We start from the raw sequence: 18,359 nt of genomic DNA, 5'->3' as shown, positions 1-18,359 counted from the left end.
GCTCGATCCTAGGACCCTGGGATCATGACCCGAGCCAAAGGCAGACACTTAACAACTGAGCCACCCAGGCGCCCCGTACAAGTATTATGTTAAAGCTCCACTAGCTGTCTACCTATTTGACCATGTTGAATTTTCAAGGATGCAGATTTTACACATCAGTAAGATTATGTGAAACCAAGCCAGGCTTCTTTGAGCCCTCTCTCAATGCCAAAAGTAAGGGTGAGGAACTTAATTTCTGTCTCTGTAGTTTATTCAGAAAGTCTGTTTTGCCAGCTTTGTCCAGTGTCTATTATATGTTTACACATCTTCCCCCGATATTCTAATGAATATATATGTGTGGTTTTTATTTTAGGCTGATGTCCGGCCCCAAACAGATGGATGTAATGGTCTGAGATACAATTTAACCTCTGATATCATTGAGTCCATATTTAGGACCTATCCAGCAGGTAAGAAGAATCAGTTTTTCCACATAGTTGAAATATTTCTTTGGATGAGTTCAGTAATACATCAGTGAAAAACAAAAAGCTTTACCTTTATTCCTGATGAAGTGCAATAAAATATGTGAAGACATGTGGTAGTTATTAACGAGTCAGTATATAATGTGCTGTCATCAGTTCATTGGTATGCTGACTTTCCCATTCTTCCATCAGTCGTTCTTAAACTTTATTTACCCTTTAGCATACCTGCACAAAATGACCTGTTCAAGAGGCATCAGTAAATGAATCTCTACAGCAGTAATTCAGATCATCCTTCATGCTGCCTCCAGAGTGACCTTTCTAACCCACAAATCCTTACCCTTGCAGAAACCATTCTAAAAGTATAAATGACTTGACCCCAGCCTCAGTAATTTATGCTGTGCAGCCAAGGTTGAGAGCCATCACTTCAGTTATTCTGCCGACTAAACCGTTCTCTCTCACTCCCTCACTCCTGTTCCTTTAGTCTTTGGAAACAGATATCGAGACCCCATAGAACTCAAGTATTGCCCCACTGCCACCGCTATAAAATCCTGACTTCTTTGGGCAGGTAAAAGCCTCCCCTTTGCTTCTGTAGGAGCTTGTGTCTGCTTCAGAGAGCTATCAAATTGTAATGTAATTATTTTCATATTTTTCTGATAGTAATAATTATATATAGTGTTTGTTATATACCAGACACCATTCTGAGGCCTTTATGTATATTAACTCATTTTAGTCATTACAAATAATTCTATGAGGTGGGCGCTCTAACTACCTTTGTATGATGGATGAGGAAACCAAGAAGCAGCGAGATTATGTAATTTGCACAAGATCATATAGATTGTAAGTGGCAGACCTAGGTTTTTTTTTTTTTTAATTTTGTTTTTATTTATTTGACAGAGAGAGACACAGCAAGAGAGGGAACACAAGCAGGGGGAGTGGGAGAGGGAGAAACAGGCTTCCCGCTGAGCAGGGAGCCCAATGCAGGGCTCGATCCCAGGACCCTGGGATCATGACCTGAGCCGAAGGCAGACGCTTAACGACTGAGCCACCCAGGTGCCCCCAGACCTAGAATCTTAAACTCAGCCTCTCTGGCGCAAGAGACCATACTCTTAACTTCTTTGCTGATTGGACTATGAGCTCCTGGAATGTGCTGAACTAATAGTCTGTTGGGTATTGATTCTTGGTATTTCTACTAAAACTTTGAAACTTGTTAATTCTCTTGGAGCAAGACAAGGTTTTGTTTGTAATTTGTGAAGATTCATAAAGGTAGTGTATTACCTAAGCGCTCAAATTATATTTGTTACAGTTAGATTATTATATACAGTATATAAAGTTGAGCAGTTCAATCTGGTTTTTACTATTAGTATATATTTCAATTAATTTGAGAGATTTTAAGAAATGGTAATTCTGTATGTAACTTTTATGGGTTTTTTCTACAGTAAAAATGAAATATGCAGAAAATGTTCCCCACAACATGACAGAAAAGGAGTTTTGGACACGTTTCTTTCAGTCCCATTACTTTCACAGGGACCGGCTGAATACAGGGTCAAAGGACCTCTTTGCAGAATGTGCCAAAATAGATGAAAAAGGTAACTGTTTATCTCTGACACACATTAAATTTAATTTTCTGCTCTCTAGTCATAGTGCTGTTAGTGAATTTTTTATTTCTAAGGAAGGTCAGACTTGACCAACTTTTTATTTCATTGATTTTCCAGGGTTAAAAACAATGGTATCATTAGGAGTGAAAAACCCACTACTTGATTTGACAGCTTTGGAAGATAAACCATTAGATGAGGTACGTGGTATTAAAAGAATTTATGAGTGGGGTGCCTGGCCGGCTCAGTTGGTAGAGCATGTGATTCTTGATCTAGGGGTTGTGAGTTCAAGCCCCATGCTATGCATAGAACCTACTAGAAACAAAAAACATACATATTTTTTAAGGTTTTATTTATTTGATTGAGAGACGGAGAGAGCACAAGTCGGGGGAGGGGCAGAAGGAGAGGAAGAAGGACAAGCAGACTCCCCAGTGAGCACAGAGCCTGACGCAGGGCTCAATCCAAGGACCCCGAGATCACGACCTGAACCAAAATCAAACACTTAACCAACTCTAAGCCACCCAGGCACCGCACAAAAAGAACAAATTTTAATTAAAAAGAATTTATGAGAGAAAACAGCCTTCCTAGTCTTCCAACTAGTTTAAAAATTGCTTTCAGTGTAGATATTCCAGTTTTGAAAATATAAAATAAAGTTTTGTTGTTTGGAGTGATTTATCAGAAGTGCTTGTCAGTAGCACTGTTTGCTATTATAATTGCCTTGAAAAATTGAAATTCCTATATGACTTGCTAAACCTTTTTTAAAAGAATTTTCCTCCCATTGGTACTTCTCTAGGTAATGTGAAGACTTGATGTATTTGTGAGTCAAGCTTTATTCTCTGACATTAATCTAAAGAAATGTGGCTAAATATCAGTAGGCCGAGAAAAGATAACAAACATTTTTCCATAGCCCAGTGTTTGTCAGACTTTGAGCACACCCATGACCCTTGCGCCCACACTAATTCCAGTAAGTTTCAACAGCTAGACCACCAGGTATGCACCACCTACCTCCACATCATGACTACAGACTTACAGATGTATCCAGTCATGGGGAAAGATGGGATCCCTTTTGATTGAGGGATTCCCTACCTCTCAATTCCATCCCTGCCCCTATTTGTAAGCTAGGAGCTGGCCTTCCTCAGTTATTCTCTTCACACTCAGATATTCATTTTCTTACCTTACTTTTGGCTCCTCTTCTGCTGGCCATATACACATGCTTAAACCTTCCTGTCTTTTCTTTTTCTAAACTTTTTCCTTTATTTTAGTGTATGGTACTCAAGAGGTGAGGAAACCAGTGTTTGAACTTTTGACCTACAGTCTTTAGCAGAAAATAATCCTTGGTGCCCAGATGAGTCGTTTCCTTAATGAAATTGAGTTTTCTTGGTAATTTTCCACATTCAGGCACTTTCTTTGTGAATTTCAGCATATTAAAACATGGTCCTCCTTAATCATCCTGAAAAAATAAAGCTTTGTGAAGCTTAAAGATATAGCTTAATATGGGGAGAAGATTTTAGTGCCTTTTTTTTTTTTAATTTTAAGGTTTTATTTATTTGAGAGAGAGAGAGAGCAGAGATTACAAGCAGGCAGAGGGAGAGGAAGAAACAGACTCACTGCTGAGCAGGGAGCCTGATGTGGGGCTCAATCCCGGGACCCTGGGATCATGACCTGAGCCGAAGTCAGACGCTTAACCAACTGAGGCACCCAGGCACCCCATTAGTGCTTTTTAAAAAAAAATAAAAATGGGGCGCCTGGGTGGCTCAGTCATTGAGCATCTGCCTTCAGCTCAGGTCATGATCCCAGGGTCCTGGGATCGAGCCCCGCATCAGGCTCCCTGCTCAGCGGGAAGCCTGCTTCTCCCTCTCCCATTCCTCCTGCTTGTGTTCCTGCTCTCGCTGTCTCTTTCTTTCAAATAAATAAATAAAAAATCTTTTTAAAAAATGTAATAAATAAAAATAAAAATGTCGCTATATTGGGGTGTCTAGTTGGCTCAGTTGGAAGAGTATGTGACTCTTGAACTTGGGATTGTGAGTTCGAGCCCCACTTTTGGGTGTAGATTGCTCAAATTTTTTAACTTTAAAAAAATGATGGCATATTACACATATCCATGTGTGACTTTGTTCTTCACTTTGCCTATTATCATTATCAGTTCAAGGTAAACCATAGTTGTTAAGTGCATAGACTATAAAACCAAACTACCTGGCTTAGACTCTCTCATTTTTTTTTTTAACATTTCTAAGGCCAGTTTTCTTATAAAATGAGGTTGATAGTACTGACCTTAGCAGCGAGTAGGAAAATTGAGGAGATGTTGGTTAAGGGTACCAACTTGCCACTAGCAGATAAATAAGTTCAGAGATCTGATGCACAGCATATAGTCAACAACGCTGTATTACAAACTTCAGAGTTGCTGCATCTTAGTTGTCCTTTCCACAAAACAGGAAACGATAATCACATGACATGACAGAGATGTCAGCTTTAGGGTAATCATTGTAATATATAAATACCAAGTTTTAACACATTTTATACCTTTAACTTATAAAATATTAATGTGTCAATTATATCTCAGTTGAAAAAATGCAATACAAAAAAGATGTTGACTTTATAGGATTGCTACAAGAGTGAAGAGTGTGGTACACAGTGAGTGTTCAACAAATAATAGGTGTTATTATTATTTATGTTTTTAGTACCTGCCCCGTATTCTATTGTATGGAAATGTAAACATTTATATAACCAATCCCCTTAATAGAAATGTTAGGTGATTGAGTTTTTCCTTTAGTGCCTCTTTTTCCTCTGTCATCCTCTAGTTGTTGTAACTCTCCCATGTTACGGCCTTTGGCCACCTTCTGAATACATTATATTCATTCCATTGCTTTAAATACTAACATGTAATGATGAATCCCAGGTATCCCTGGTCTCTCTGACCCCAGAACTCCAAAATTAGGCATCCACCTGCTTACTTGCTATCTTCACTTAGGTACTTCACAGTCACCGCAGCATAAATGTACAAAATGTAGCCTTTTGTTCCTTTCTTAAACCTATTTCTTCCTGGGTCTTCCCTGTCTCAATAAAAAAAAAAAAAAAAAAAAAAAAAAAACATTACCATTGGAACGCCGGAACGCCTACAGTGGCTCAGTCGCTTAAGCGTCTGCCTCCGGCTCAGGTCATGATTTCAGGGTCCTGGGATGAAGCCCCACGTCAGACTCCCTGCTCCGTGGGGAATCTGCTTCTCCTCCCTCTGCCTGACCGCCCCCCCCGCCGCCTATGCGCATGCACCCACGCTCACATTTTCTCTCTCTCTGAAATAAAATCTTTAAAAAAAAAAAAAAATTACCATGTACTCAGTTGCTCAAGCCAAAACCTGGGTGTCTCCTTGATTCCTCCCCTTCCTTTACCTCCAGCATTCAGTTATCAGCAAGTCGTGTATAATACATCTCTGACTTGTCTATATCTGTCCATCTCCACACTTAACACCCTCTCACTATTATTAGACTACTGGCATTTTTGTTGTGATTGCTTTCATTAGCTTCCTAACTGATAATCCTGTTTCCACTTTTGTTCCCTATAGTTACTTTCCCCTGTCAGTAAGAGTTATAAACCAGATCATAATAGTTTTCTGTGTAAAACTGATGGATTCTCGTTGAATTTAAAGTCAAAACTCCTACAAGGCTCTTCTTGATTTGGCCTCTGCCTGCTTCTACCTCAGTTTGGGCCACTTACACTCATTCATGTTCTAGATACCTTCTTTCAGGTCCATTCCAAGCTTTCTCTACCTCAGGGTCTTTGCACTTGCTATTCCTCCTTCCTGCTCTTCTGCCTAACTAGCTTCTACCCATCTTTTAGACATCTGTTCAAAGACTTCTTCAAGAGAGACAGTCCCTATCCGCTCTGTCTGAAGTAGCGCCTCCTCTCCATCCAGTCACTGTATCATGCCACCCTCTTTATTTTCTTCATACCATTTGTCATTTTCAAAAGTGATCTTCTCTCAGTAGAGTATAAGTTTTGTGAGGGTGCCTCTTGTTTACTGGCCTCCCCCCTGCATGCGGCCTATAAAAGGCATCAGTAATTATTTGATAAAGGGATGAATGGTGTAGGAGTCTTTTTGTAATCTTTCATTTACCTTTATAGCCTTATGTCTCACCAATTCCTGACCCACGCTTCATTCAAGGTGTAACTGCAGTACAGAAAAATGCCATGACACAATATGCATTATGTTGTTTGTACACCTATATTTAAGCAGTTTCCTTTCCCTGAAATGTTACTGTCTTCATGTCTGGCTTGCAAACACTTGATCAATTTATGGTGCTCCATGAAGCTTTTTTGAACCTACCTCTGCTCTCCTCCAGTGGGATTGGCTCCTTCCTCTCATGCAGCACATAGAAGTCTTAACCATGTGTACTGGCTTACAGCCCAACATCCTACTAATATTCTGGTTCCTTTAGCACAAAGTCTTTTTTTTTTTTTTAAAGATTTTATTTATTTATTCATCAGAAAGGGGGAGAGAGAGAGAGAGAACACACAAGCAGGGGGAGCAGCAGGTAGAGGGAGAAGCAGGCTCCCCACTGAGCAGGGAGCCTGATGCGGGACTCGATCCCAGGACCACAGGATCCTGGCCTGAGCCGAAGGCAGACGCTTAACCGACTAAGCCACCCAGGCGTCCCCTTTAGCACAAAGTCTTAACAACTTTCTGTCTATAAGGCCTAGTACAAACTCAGTACGTGTTTGAAAATATCTGTTTCTCCAATACCTCTTTTTACAGAGCTTGGAAAAGTTGACTACCCTTGCTTAGACTAATGTTTAAAAAGTTACAAAGCCAGAATTTGAAACCATATTTATGTGCCTCCAAAGTTCATGCTTTTTTCCCCACTGTATTCTGTTTCTTCATTTAATATTTTGCTAACTATATCCAAAACTGCTCTTTAAAAAAATTCACGGTTCGGGGCACCTGGCTGACTCAGTCTAGAGCATGCAACTCTTGATCTCAGGGTTGTTAAGTTTGAGCCCCACATTGGGTGTAGAGATGACTTAAAATATTTTTTTAAAAAATGCATGGTTTAAGTTTTTTTTTTTTAAGATTTTATTTATTTGAGAGAGGAAGAAAGAGCACAAGTGGTGGGGCGGGGCAGAAGGAGAGAGAAAAGCAGACTCCTTGCTAAGCAGGGAAGCCGATGTGGGGCTCAATCCCAATGGTCCTGGGATCATGACTTGAGCCACTGAGGCACCCCAAAATGCACAGTTTAAGATTATTTTTGTGTTGGCAGAAGGGGCATATTGTATTTTTTATGTGTATGTAACTTTTTAAATATTTATCTGTAAAAATTGAGTAATGCTCAGAATTATTATAGTCCCATCATGCAGAGAATTTTTTCAGCTAAGCATGTCTCTCATAATGGATAAGAAAACCAGAACTTTATTTTGATTTTTAATCTTCCAATTGTTTCTCACAGGGCTATGGCATTTCTTCCATGCCATCTACTTCTAATTCTAAATCCATAAAGGAGAATAGTAATGCTGCCATCATCAAGAGGTTTAACCATCACAGTGCCATGGTCCTGGCAGCAGGTCTCAGGAAACAGTTAAGTATACACGCAAAGGTGTAATAACTAGGCTTTTCAAGGTAGCCAGATGGAATTGTGTTGTTGTTCTGCTTGTGGTTTTTAACATTTTCCCCCTTTGTTTTAAGAGAAGCACAAAATGAACAAAATGGTGAGCCCAGCAGCATCGATGGAAATTCTGGAGATGCAGATTGCTTCCAGCCAGCAGTCAAAAGGGTATGGGTAAAAAGTTCAGAAGGTTTAGAGCTCAGGTTTCTCGAGATACCTTGTATAACTGCTAGAATTTTATGTTAATCCTTGATTACTTCAAATGACTCTGTTTGTCTGACCAAGACAGTAAGCATTTGGCATAAATTGTAGAACGTTTTAAAGAATCTTGGTTTTAACTTGCCAGCCAGCTTTCCATGCACTCCTGTCTATTAACTGTTCTTATTGGTTTTGTTCTCTTTTTTTCCTTCACATGTACACATACACACATATTGACATACAGTTTGTGTTCTGGGCAAGAGTATTCAACAAAGGCAGGATGACAGGAAGAAAAACTAAAGGTTTGTGTATATGATTTTAAAAGATAGGATTGGGGCCTCATATTAAACCTAGCATTTGAGAGTTAGAAATGTGTTCTTATTAAATTTCGAAGAAATCATTTGGGGCTGTGGGGGAATATGGACAGAATTATCTACTTCCATATTTCTTTCCTTACAACTTTACTAAGCTACTCTACCTCTGTTTTTTCAAGTTCCTCCCCAGTTATAAAAATAAATACAATAAAGTTTTCTTACAGGGCAATCAAGCAATATGTATTAAAATTTTAAAGGTCTATGCCCTTAATTCCATTTTTGGGACGGCATTTCATTTTGGACAGTTATTTAAAAAGGAAAAGATGTGCAGGTATTTAGATACAAATACTCATTACAGTATTATAATAAAATAGCAAACATTCTAGTAATAATATCTGTGGTATGTCCATACAATGGAGATTGATGCAGCTATGAATAACTGGAAAAGGATTAATGACATAATTAAAAAGAGTTCATATATACCATAACAGTAGTTTAGTTCATAAAAAATTAAATTCAAGAAATCGGGCACCCGGGTGGCTCAGTCGGTTGCATGTCTGCCTTAGGCTCAGGTCATGATCTCCCGGGATCATGAGCCCCACATCAGGCTTCCCTGCTCAGTGGGGAGTCTGCTTCTTCCTCTGCTCCTCACCCCACCCTTGTGCTCTCTCTCTCTCTCTCAAATAAAGTCTTCTTTAAAATAAATCCAAGAAACCATTCTTGAGTTGTTGAAAATATGAGGTGGGAAACAAAAATGATTAATAAGAGTTCTTATCCTCAGTTTAGTGTCTATAGGGAAGACACAATCAAAAGTTTTTCAGAATAAAGCTTGAAGTATAGTAATTGTGTTGTTTATAGTAGGAATCAAAGAAAATAAAAATTCGTGAATTAAATAAATGAAAAGTTCACAGGACAAACTACGTGACACAATTTCACATGTAAAAAAAATGCTTATGAACTTTTTAAAAAACAGCTTCAAAAGAATATGCTAAATGGTTATCTTTAAGATAAGTCTTACACTTCAGTTCATTTTCCAGTAACTTAATGTTTCTACAGGCGCATATACTCCTTTTTATTTTTTATTTTTTTAAGATTTTATTTATTTAGGGCGCCTGGGTGGCTCAGTTGTTGGGCATCTTCCTTCGGCTCACGTCATGATCCCAGGGTCCTGGGATCAAGCCCTCATCGGGCTTCCTGCTCCGCAGGAAGCCTGCTTCTCCCTCTCCTCCCACTCCCTCTGCTTGTGTTCCCTCTCTCGCTGTGTCACAGGCGCCCCACATATATACTTTTAAAATTAACAAAGCCAGGGGAACCTGGGTGGCTCAGTCAGTTAAGCGTCTGCCTTCAGCTCAAGTTGTGATCCTGGGGTCCTGGGTTTGAGCCCCACATTGGGCTCCTCACTCAGCGGGGTGTCTGCTTCTCCCTATCCCTCTGAACCTTCCCCTTTCTCATGTTCTCGCTTTCTCTTTCTCACTCTCTCTCAAATGAGTAAAAATTTTTAAACAAAGCCAATAAAGTTTGTTTTCTTTTTAAGTTTTTATTTAAATTCCAGTTAGTTAGCGTGTGGTGCAATATTAGTTTTCAAGTGTACAGTTGTTTTTTTTTTTTTAAGATTTTATTAATTTATTTGAGAGAGAAAGGCCAAGATCACTACCTGAGCCAGAGGCGGCCACTTAACTGACTGAGCCACCCAGGAGCCCCTACAACTTAGTGATGCAGTACTTACATATCACAAGTGCACTCCTTTAAGAAATATTTATGGGTTGGGGCGCCTGGGTGGCTCAGTCGTTAAGCGCCTGCCTTCGGCTCAGGTCATGATCCCAGGGTCCTGGGATGGAGCCTCGCATCGGGCTCCCTGCTCAGCGGGAAGCCTGCTTCTCTCTGTCCCTCTCCCACTCCCCCTGCTTGTGTTTCCTTTCTCGCTGTCTCTCTCTGTCAAAAAATAAAATCTTTAAAAAAAAATAAAATATTTATGGGTTGAATAAATATTTTTTTTCTAAGAAAAGTGAAACTAAAATGAAAATTACAGAGGAGTTTAAGATGAAATCTAGGAAATGATGCTTTTCTTTGCAATACTGTGGCACTAAGTACATTTGATTCTTGGTCATTAAGGAGTTGTCAAAAATCATGGTTTGTGTGAATTTTCACAATGTTCAGTAATAAATGCTGACTAGACATTCTTTCAAATCAGTAGTTTGAAATAGTCGGATGTATGTTCTGCAGAAGGGTTTTATAGAATAAGAGATTCAGAGGTAATAATATTGAGTTCTTTTATGGAGTTTCCAGTTAGGTATGAGAGTCAGGTCACCGAATGAGGCCTTGGCAGAAGTATAGGATTTGGGTTATCAGGGGAGGTTAGGTTAGGGACATGACTTAGGTAAGGAACAGCAGGGATAGAAATGAACTTGATCTTACGTGAAAAGTAATGAAGATGATTCGGTATGCCTTGAAGTTGGTAGAAAGGTGGAGAAAAAGTAAAAAAAAAAATTCGTCTGAGTCTAAAGTGGGAGACTGATTAATGTGTTACTCTGAATATTGTGCTGTGGTCAGATCTTTTCCTATACTACAAGGGGACTAGTCAAACTGTCCAAATAGGGGCAATTTGAATACTAAGTTTTCAAGTTGATCTTTTTTGAGAGATACTTAATAACCAAAATGTTTTGATCCTACTCTTCTTGGTAGCTACAGATGAGGATTGACCAGATGAATTTCATAGCTACATAAAGGACGAAATATTGTAGAATTATTTTCACAAATGGCCAAAGCAAATAGAGTGCTTTCTTATGTCTTTTATAATTAACATAGGCTGTAGAAATTTAGTAGTCTTTTACTAGCACAGGAGAAAACAGGTTAGTAAAACCAAAATAAAGAGTACAGAAATAAACCCAAATACATGAATTAAATAAACATGATAAACATGGTATTTCAGAATCCATGGGAAACAACAGATTATTCTACAAATGGTGTTGGGAGGACTGATGAGTAAAAAGAAACTCAGGTTCCTTATTCCAAAATAAATACTAAGTGGATTAAAGACTTAAGCAAATAATTAGTCCACAGAAGAATAAGCAATAAGAGAATAATTAAAACCAAACACCACCAAATGAGAAGAAAAAGTATTTGCAAGACATATAATAAATTAGTCCTACTTATTTGGTGGAAGAAAGTAAAATACACCATTTTCACCCGCCAGACTATTAAAAACTAGAAGTTCAGTAATACTTAAGATGGTCAGAGTGTAGGAAAACAGGTACTCTGTAAGTGGTTGGTGAGAAAATGAGCTCAGCCAGTTGTAGAGTAGTCCTTTCTAGGAATTGAAGTTCATGGTGGGAAGGTTTCATATTTTATTTACCCTCTGCAGACTTGTACTTTTTCAATAATGTTCATTCCTTTTGTAAGAAAAACTTACCATAGTGTTGTGTTGATGATTACAGGCAAAGTTACAAGAGTCCATTGAATATGAAGACTTGGGGAAAAATAATTCCATAAAAACAATTGCACTAAACCTCAAGAAGTCAGATAGGTAAGTTTGGTCAGTATTAACTTGAGGCCCAACAGTTACATAACACAAATCACTGCAGAGTATGTTCTGCAAGGATAGCACTCGAGTTTTAAATCCCTTTGATACCGTAAGATACAGTATCTTTTTTCCTTGAAAATTTACTTTGCATTTCAGAAAAGGATGCTTAAATGATCAAAGACAAGATAAAAATGTGGTTCTCTGTGCTATTTTCTTTTTTTTTTTTCCAGATGTGCTATTTTCTTGTTGCCCATATAGGAATTAAGTTATCTGTTTAAATATATTATTTTTTGCTCTGGGGACATGGAGACTGCGAAAATATTTGAAGGACAAATGTTTATTCTGTATGGTTAGTAATTTCTTCCTTCTTTGCTAATCTTCAGGTATTATCACGGTCCAACTCCAATCCAGTCACTACAGTATGCAACAAGTCAGGACATTATTAATTCTTTTCAAAGTATTAGGCAGGAAATGGAAGCTTATACACCTAAATTAACTCAGGTAGGTGACTCGTACTGTTTGAAACCCAGAATTCCCGTAGTTCTTTCCTCAGTTTATGAGCACAACCAAATTGAACTATATAAGCTGTTTTAATTGGGTTTAAAGACACATTTCTGCAAGTAGATTGAAAAAAGAAATCAAGAGGTAGGGAAAAAAAGATACTTGGCATATTACAGAAGTATCTAAAGTTAAGATGATAATGAAAAATAGATGAATTTTGTGATTGCTAGTTTTTTTCCTACACGGTGTTACTGGGAAAATTTCCCAGATTTCCAAAAAACTTGGACATCACTGTCTAGATATTCTGCATGACCTCAGACTAGAATATATAAAATTGAGCTTATTGTCTAGTTTTTATTTTTCCTTGTTCTTATTCATACTTATTTTTTTTTTTGATTTTTTTTTTATTTGTCAGAGAGAGAGCACAAGCAGGGAGAGCAGCAGGCAGAGGGAGAAGCAGGCTCCCCACTGAGCAGGAAGCCTGATGCGGGGCTTGATCCCAGGGCCCTGGGATCATGACCTGAGCCAAAGGCAGACGTTTGGCTGACTGAGCCACCCAGGCATCCCTCTTATTCATACTTAAATTGATCAAGAAGTTCTGTCTGTTCTTCAGTATTTCTTGACTCCTTGGTTTAGGCAAACGTGATCAGTTTTCCACAATACCACTACAAGTTAGCTTTCTAAAAACATAAATTTAATCTTATCACCCTGCAGCTTAAAACTGTTTTAAAACTTAAAATTTTTACTGCCCCCTTTCATTGCAATAGTAATTGAATGCCTTTGTCTGGTGAGCCAGCGCCTTTACAGTCTGGCCCTAATCCACATCTCCAGTTTCAATCCCAGCCATATCTTCACCATTCCCTTCCACGCATAATCAGGAGTCTTCTCTCCAGCCTAAAACACTAAACTACCTAGAAAACAGAGAAAGCTCATGCTTTCTCTCTTCTTAGAATGCTCTTAGCCTGTTTCTGCCCCTGAGGACCTAATAATTATCCAAAACTCAGTCAAATTTCATTGTCTCTGTAAAGCAATCTTCAGCATGCCCAGTAACAAGTTTGGGGTGGGAGGCGTGTCTGTTTTTGTAAACCCTGAGGCAGAGTTCATACATGTCTTGTAGTGCTTGTCACATATTTGTAACTTATTTTTTACTTTTTGTTTTGAAGTAATCTCAGATTTATAGAAAGTTGGAAAAAAAAGTTTTCTGGCCCATTTTGAGAGTAGAAATTCTGAGGTATTTCAGTTTGTATTTCCTAAAACAGATACTCTCATAAATAACACAATATAATTACAGAAGTGATAAGTTAACATTGATAGCATTATTATTCAACCTTTAGATCTTAAAAAATTTTACCAGTTGTACCACCGGTGTCCCTTAACAGCAAATTAAACTCTTTTTGGTCCAGCATCCAAGTCAGGTTCATAAGTTGCATTTAGTTCTCATGTCTTTTTAGTTTCCTTTCAGATGGGATCATTTTTTCAACCTTTCTTTGTTTTTCATGATCTTGGTATTTGAGTAAAAGCCAGTTTTTTGTAAAATGCCCTCAATTTGAGTTTCTCTAATATTTCCTCATGATTAGATTCACGTTATGCGTTTTTGGCAGGAATACCACAGTGAGGTGTCCCTCAGTGTATCATATCAGGAGGCACATATTTATTTTTCCTAACTTCTGATCACTTGGGTAAGGTAGTATCTACCTAGTTTCTCCACCAAAAAGTTACTGTTTTTCCCTTTGTAATGAGTTATCTTGAGAGATACTTTAAGACTCTGTAAATATTCGGGCACCTAGGTGGCTCGGTCATGGGGCGTCTGCCTTCGGCTCGGGTCATGATTCCAACGTCCTGGGATCGAGCCCCACATTGGGTTCCCCGCTCAGGGGGAAGCATGCTTCTCCCTCTCCCTCTGCCCCTGCTTGTGTTCCCTCTCTTGCTGTGTTTCTCTCTGTCAAATAAATAAAATCTTAAAAAAAAAAACTATGTAAATATTTCTTATCAAACTTTTTTCCATTAGTTTTTCTAGAATCCAGTGGTGATTCTTACCAAAAACAGTTATTACTGTAGTGGTGGTTAAATGGTTATCTATTTTTTTTTTCAGGAGGGCGAGCGAGTGCACAAGCAGTGGGAGGGGCAGAGGGAGAGAATCTTAAGCAGGCTCCACACGGAGCACAGAGCCTGACACAGGGCTTGATCTCATGACCCAGAGAGCATGACCTGAGCTGAAGTCAAGAGTCGGATGCCCAACCGACTGAGCCACCCAGGTGCCCCAAGTGGTGATTTTCTAATTCCATCATCCCTCCTACATTTGTCATTTGACACTTTGCTAAGACGAAGAGCTTCCCTTTCCTTCTTACATATTTATTTATATCAGAATGGATTCATGGGTTCTTACATTATTCTGTGGGTTATGAACTGTTGCTGTTTTTTTGTTAAACCAAGGTATGATTTACATACCGTAAAATGTACCTTTTTTAGTCTGCAAATTTTAATAAACATACACAGTTGTGTAACCACTAACATAATCAAGTAAAAAAGCAGTTTTGTCACCCCCAGAAATGTACCCATGCGTCTTTGCAATTAGACCCTTCCCAGGCCCCTCAGGCTGGCTCCTGTATCTTTCTGACGATGGCTTCATCAATTTTTGAGTACCTTACTTTATGGAACAGTGAGATAGATGTTCTGGGTTCATCTTATGCTTTCCCTGCCCCAGCCACAGAATCTTCTTTAGTGCTGGGTAGATTTAGAAACCAAGATCTGGGGGTGCCTGGGTGGCTCAGTTGGTTAAGCATCCCACTCTTGATTTTGGCTGGTGTCATGGTGTCAGGGTTGTGAGATCGAGCCCCGCATCAGGCTCTGCACTCAGCACAGAGTCTGCCTCAGATTCTCTCTGTGTAGAATGAATAAATCCTTAAAAAAAAAAAAAAAAAAAAAAACCAAGACCTGGGTGCAGTGTACTCCTTTCTTTTGGGGTATCATTTGCTGCTGGTGTTATTGTCCCTTCCACAGGCAGAGCTGAGAAATATACGTATGTATATATATGCACACAGAATAAATTTGGGATTATTTGACTACTATTTCCTTCTGGAATATAATTGTCCAACATCTGCCCCTTGGGCCCAAGTAGACCGTCCTTACTTTTTTAAGCTGTGTTCAATCTTAGATATTTAAATTCTTCCCCACTCCTACTCTGCATCCCAAAAATGATTTCATATCTGAGACGCATGAATTGAGACAGGAAGGCTCAAGAAGTTATCTGTCCTTGGGTGTGTATACCTGAGTGCAACCCGTGGCTAGTCAGCAAACTCAGCAATCATTGAAGCTTCTGGTTCTGACACATCATAACATTTCTGACAAAGGGAAATAGGAATAGTATGAGTTCCCATGTTCCCTTGACTCATGGTTGTCATGTCCTGTACTCTTACACCAAGTTGAAAATTTGTTTTCGGGCACCTGGGTGGCTCAGTTGGTTAAGCGACTGCCTTCGGCTCAGGTCATGATCCTGGAGTCCCAGGATCGAGTCCTGCATCGGGCTCCCTGCTCAGCGGGGAGTCTGTTTCTCCCTCTGACCCAACCCCTTCTCACGCTCTCTCTATCTCTCTCTTTCAAATAAATAAAAAAAAATTTAAAAAAAAAAAAAAAGAAAATTTGTTTTTATCCAGTTCATATACGCATGGATTTCTGCTTATAAAAACATCATTGAAAAGCCATAGACATACTAACCCTGCACTTGAGCTATTCACCAAATGATTTGTTCCTCTATAACCACAGTGCCTGGCACTTGTTGGGCAGTCACTGAATAGATAGGTCAATTATTTTCCTAACTGTTGATACTGATCTAGTGGGGAATATTTTTTTCCCCTTTTGGCTAAGTATATTCACTTCCTTGGAAAAATGACAAATGATCTATTTCTGCTCTGTTGGGGTGGGTTTTTTTTTTTTTTCTGCTAACTGCCAGCAAGTACATGTTGTTAACATGTTGTTTTACTTGTTTTCTTAAACTCAGTTTTACCTTCAGTGGTAGGAGTTCACAAATTGAGTTGGTGCTTAAGAAAGGGCTTTACTAGGCAAAAGTGTGAGTTTTGAGATCTAGAGACTTGCCTAGTATTGCTGAAAGACTGGTAGGTATTCTGTTTCTGTGCGCACTGAAATCATTCACTCTGGCTGCTATAAATTATGTATTGTGATACAGGAATAAAGCTGTACACTGTAAAACTGAAATATGAAGTAAGATGGCAGGAAGAGGAAAACCACTTTGTGTGTCTTCATTTTCCAGGTTCTCTCAAGTAGTGCTGCCAGTAGTACGATCACAACACTGTCACCCGGAGGAGCACTTATGCAGGGGGCCGCTCAGCAAGCCATAAACCGTATGTGCGGGGCCACTTTCTCACTTACATAAGCTCTAAAGAGCGAGTTGGGAGGAATGCTAAAGTAATTAGGTTGGGGTTTTTTTGGAGCATTTCTGGAACTTCTGTTTTTATGCACATAGATCCTGAGATCTATTTAGACAAGAGCTTAGGTTTCATAATGATCTTAATATTACAAACAGTGGTACGTCGTTAGTCTCCCTATACCATACTAAAATACTTTGTCGTTTTTTACTTTCTTTTTTACTTTCCGATCTCTTAGAATAAAGGGAAACTTGAAAATTGTTCCAGAATCCCAGGGAATTTAAATTTAAATTAAGATCTGTTAGTCACAAAATCATTAACTTATCTCAGGATAGCACATCCTGGTTTGGCATTGGCAAAGTGCACATGTTCAGATTTATTCTGTGAGTGGTTGTTCTTTCAGAGATTGTACATACGTGAAAATAACTTTTATCCAATTCTTTCTTCTGCAGAGATGGTGCCAAATGATATTCAGTCTGAACTGAAACACCTTTATGTGGCTGTTGGGGAACTTCTACGGCACTTCTGGTCCTGCTTTCCCGTTAATACGCCATTCCTAGAAGAAAAGGTCAGAATTGATTTCCAAACACAGCCAGCTCTGTGGTAGTGTGACTTTGAACTGTTATTTGAAATTAAAAAATTGTATTGAGTGTTTACCATGTGCTAAACACTCGGATAGCTACTTGCATACGTTAATTTAAGCCTCCAGCATCTTTTTTTTTCTAAGATTTTTTATTTTTTATTTATTTGAGAGAGCGAGAGCATGAGAGCGGGGAGGGTCAGAGGGAGAAGCAGGCTCCTTGCCGAGCAGGGCGCCCGATATGGGACTTGATCCCGGGACTCCAGGATCATGACCTGAGCCAAATGCAGTCGCTTAACTGACTGAGCCACCCAGGCGCCCAAGCCTACAGCATCTTAATGGAGTAGATATTGAAACTCATTTTATAGATGAAGAAACTTGATATCCAGACCAGTTCTATAACTTAATGATTGTACATCTTAAAACTTGTGTCTAGGTGTAAGCCACTTGGAGCAATTAAAAACAGAGACCCAGAAAAATTACATCAGTAAAATTATTTACTTGGTATATTTTTTAGAGGTAATGAAATTCAAACTGAGATTGATAACAAATCTAGCACTAGCTGTTTAACACTAAAACCTTTTTAACCAATTAAAGGAGAGTTGATAAATGGGAAAATATAGTATTGATAGTAATAGTTTAACTATATAGATTGCTCTTTTAAACCACAAGAGAAAAGGTTAAATACCCCATTAAAAATAATAGATTTTAGCAGGCACCTCACTAAAGAATGAAGCTGGCTTAGTAAACCTAAGGAAATTTTCATACTCACTAGTATTCAAATAAATTATTTTTAAAGCTACAGTGAAAGAGCATTTTTTAAATCTATGGTTTTTAAAAGAACAGAAAATTTAAAATTATCAGTGATGACCGGGTTGCTAAGAGTCCTTTCTTCCATTACTCATACTTCCTTTTTAAAAAATGCTTTGACCCAGAAATTCAATGTTTAGGAATTTAACCTAGGAAATAATTAATATTTAGCAGTAGAGATGTTCCTCTACCACTGTCTCTGAAAGAAAATGTGGAAGTGGCCTACCAGAAGAGGTTTAATTAAGAAGCATTTGCGGAGCACCTGGGTGGCTCAGTCATTAAGCGTCTGCCTTCGGCTCAGGTCATGGCCGCAGGGTCCTGGGATCGAGCCGTGCATCGGGCTCCCTGCTCAGAGGGAAGCCTGCTTCTCCCTCTCCCACTCCCCCTGCTTGTGTTCCTGCTCTCGCTAT

General features: G+C 38.9%; 1 protein-coding gene across 2 annotated transcripts in view; it reads left to right on the top strand.

Annotated features, from left to right (window-relative positions):
* Positions 1–18,359, top strand: part of GTF2H1 (general transcription factor IIH subunit 1) — a 37,650-nt gene that overhangs the window by 13,572 nt on the left and 5,719 nt on the right. The window contains exons 5-13 of one of the 2 annotated variants that reach the window (XM_025878403.2): positions 353–446; positions 1,895–2,044; positions 2,171–2,250; positions 7,489–7,616; positions 7,725–7,812; positions 11,591–11,679; positions 12,060–12,177; positions 16,445–16,535; positions 17,012–17,127. In XM_025878403.2, coding sequence (XP_025734188.1) covers positions 353–446; positions 1,895–2,044; positions 2,171–2,250; positions 7,489–7,616; positions 7,725–7,812; positions 11,591–11,679; positions 12,060–12,177; positions 16,445–16,535; positions 17,012–17,127 — 954 coding nt within the window. The remainder of the gene's footprint in view (positions 1–352; positions 447–1,894; positions 2,045–2,170; positions 2,251–7,488; positions 7,617–7,724; positions 7,813–11,590; positions 11,680–12,059; positions 12,178–16,444; positions 16,536–17,011; positions 17,128–18,359) is intronic. The other variant, XM_073904888.1, reaches the window with a different exon arrangement.

This window comes from Callorhinus ursinus, unplaced genomic scaffold (genome assembly GCF_003265705.2).
Source record: "Callorhinus ursinus isolate GAN/ISIS: 27379988/994484 unplaced genomic scaffold, GSC_fseal_2.0 scaffold21, whole genome shotgun sequence".
Lineage (NCBI taxonomy): Eukaryota > Metazoa > Chordata > Mammalia > Carnivora > Otariidae > Callorhinus > Callorhinus ursinus.
The sequence above is the reverse complement of the archived record's forward strand: the minus strand, read 5'-3'. Positions and strand labels throughout refer to the sequence as shown.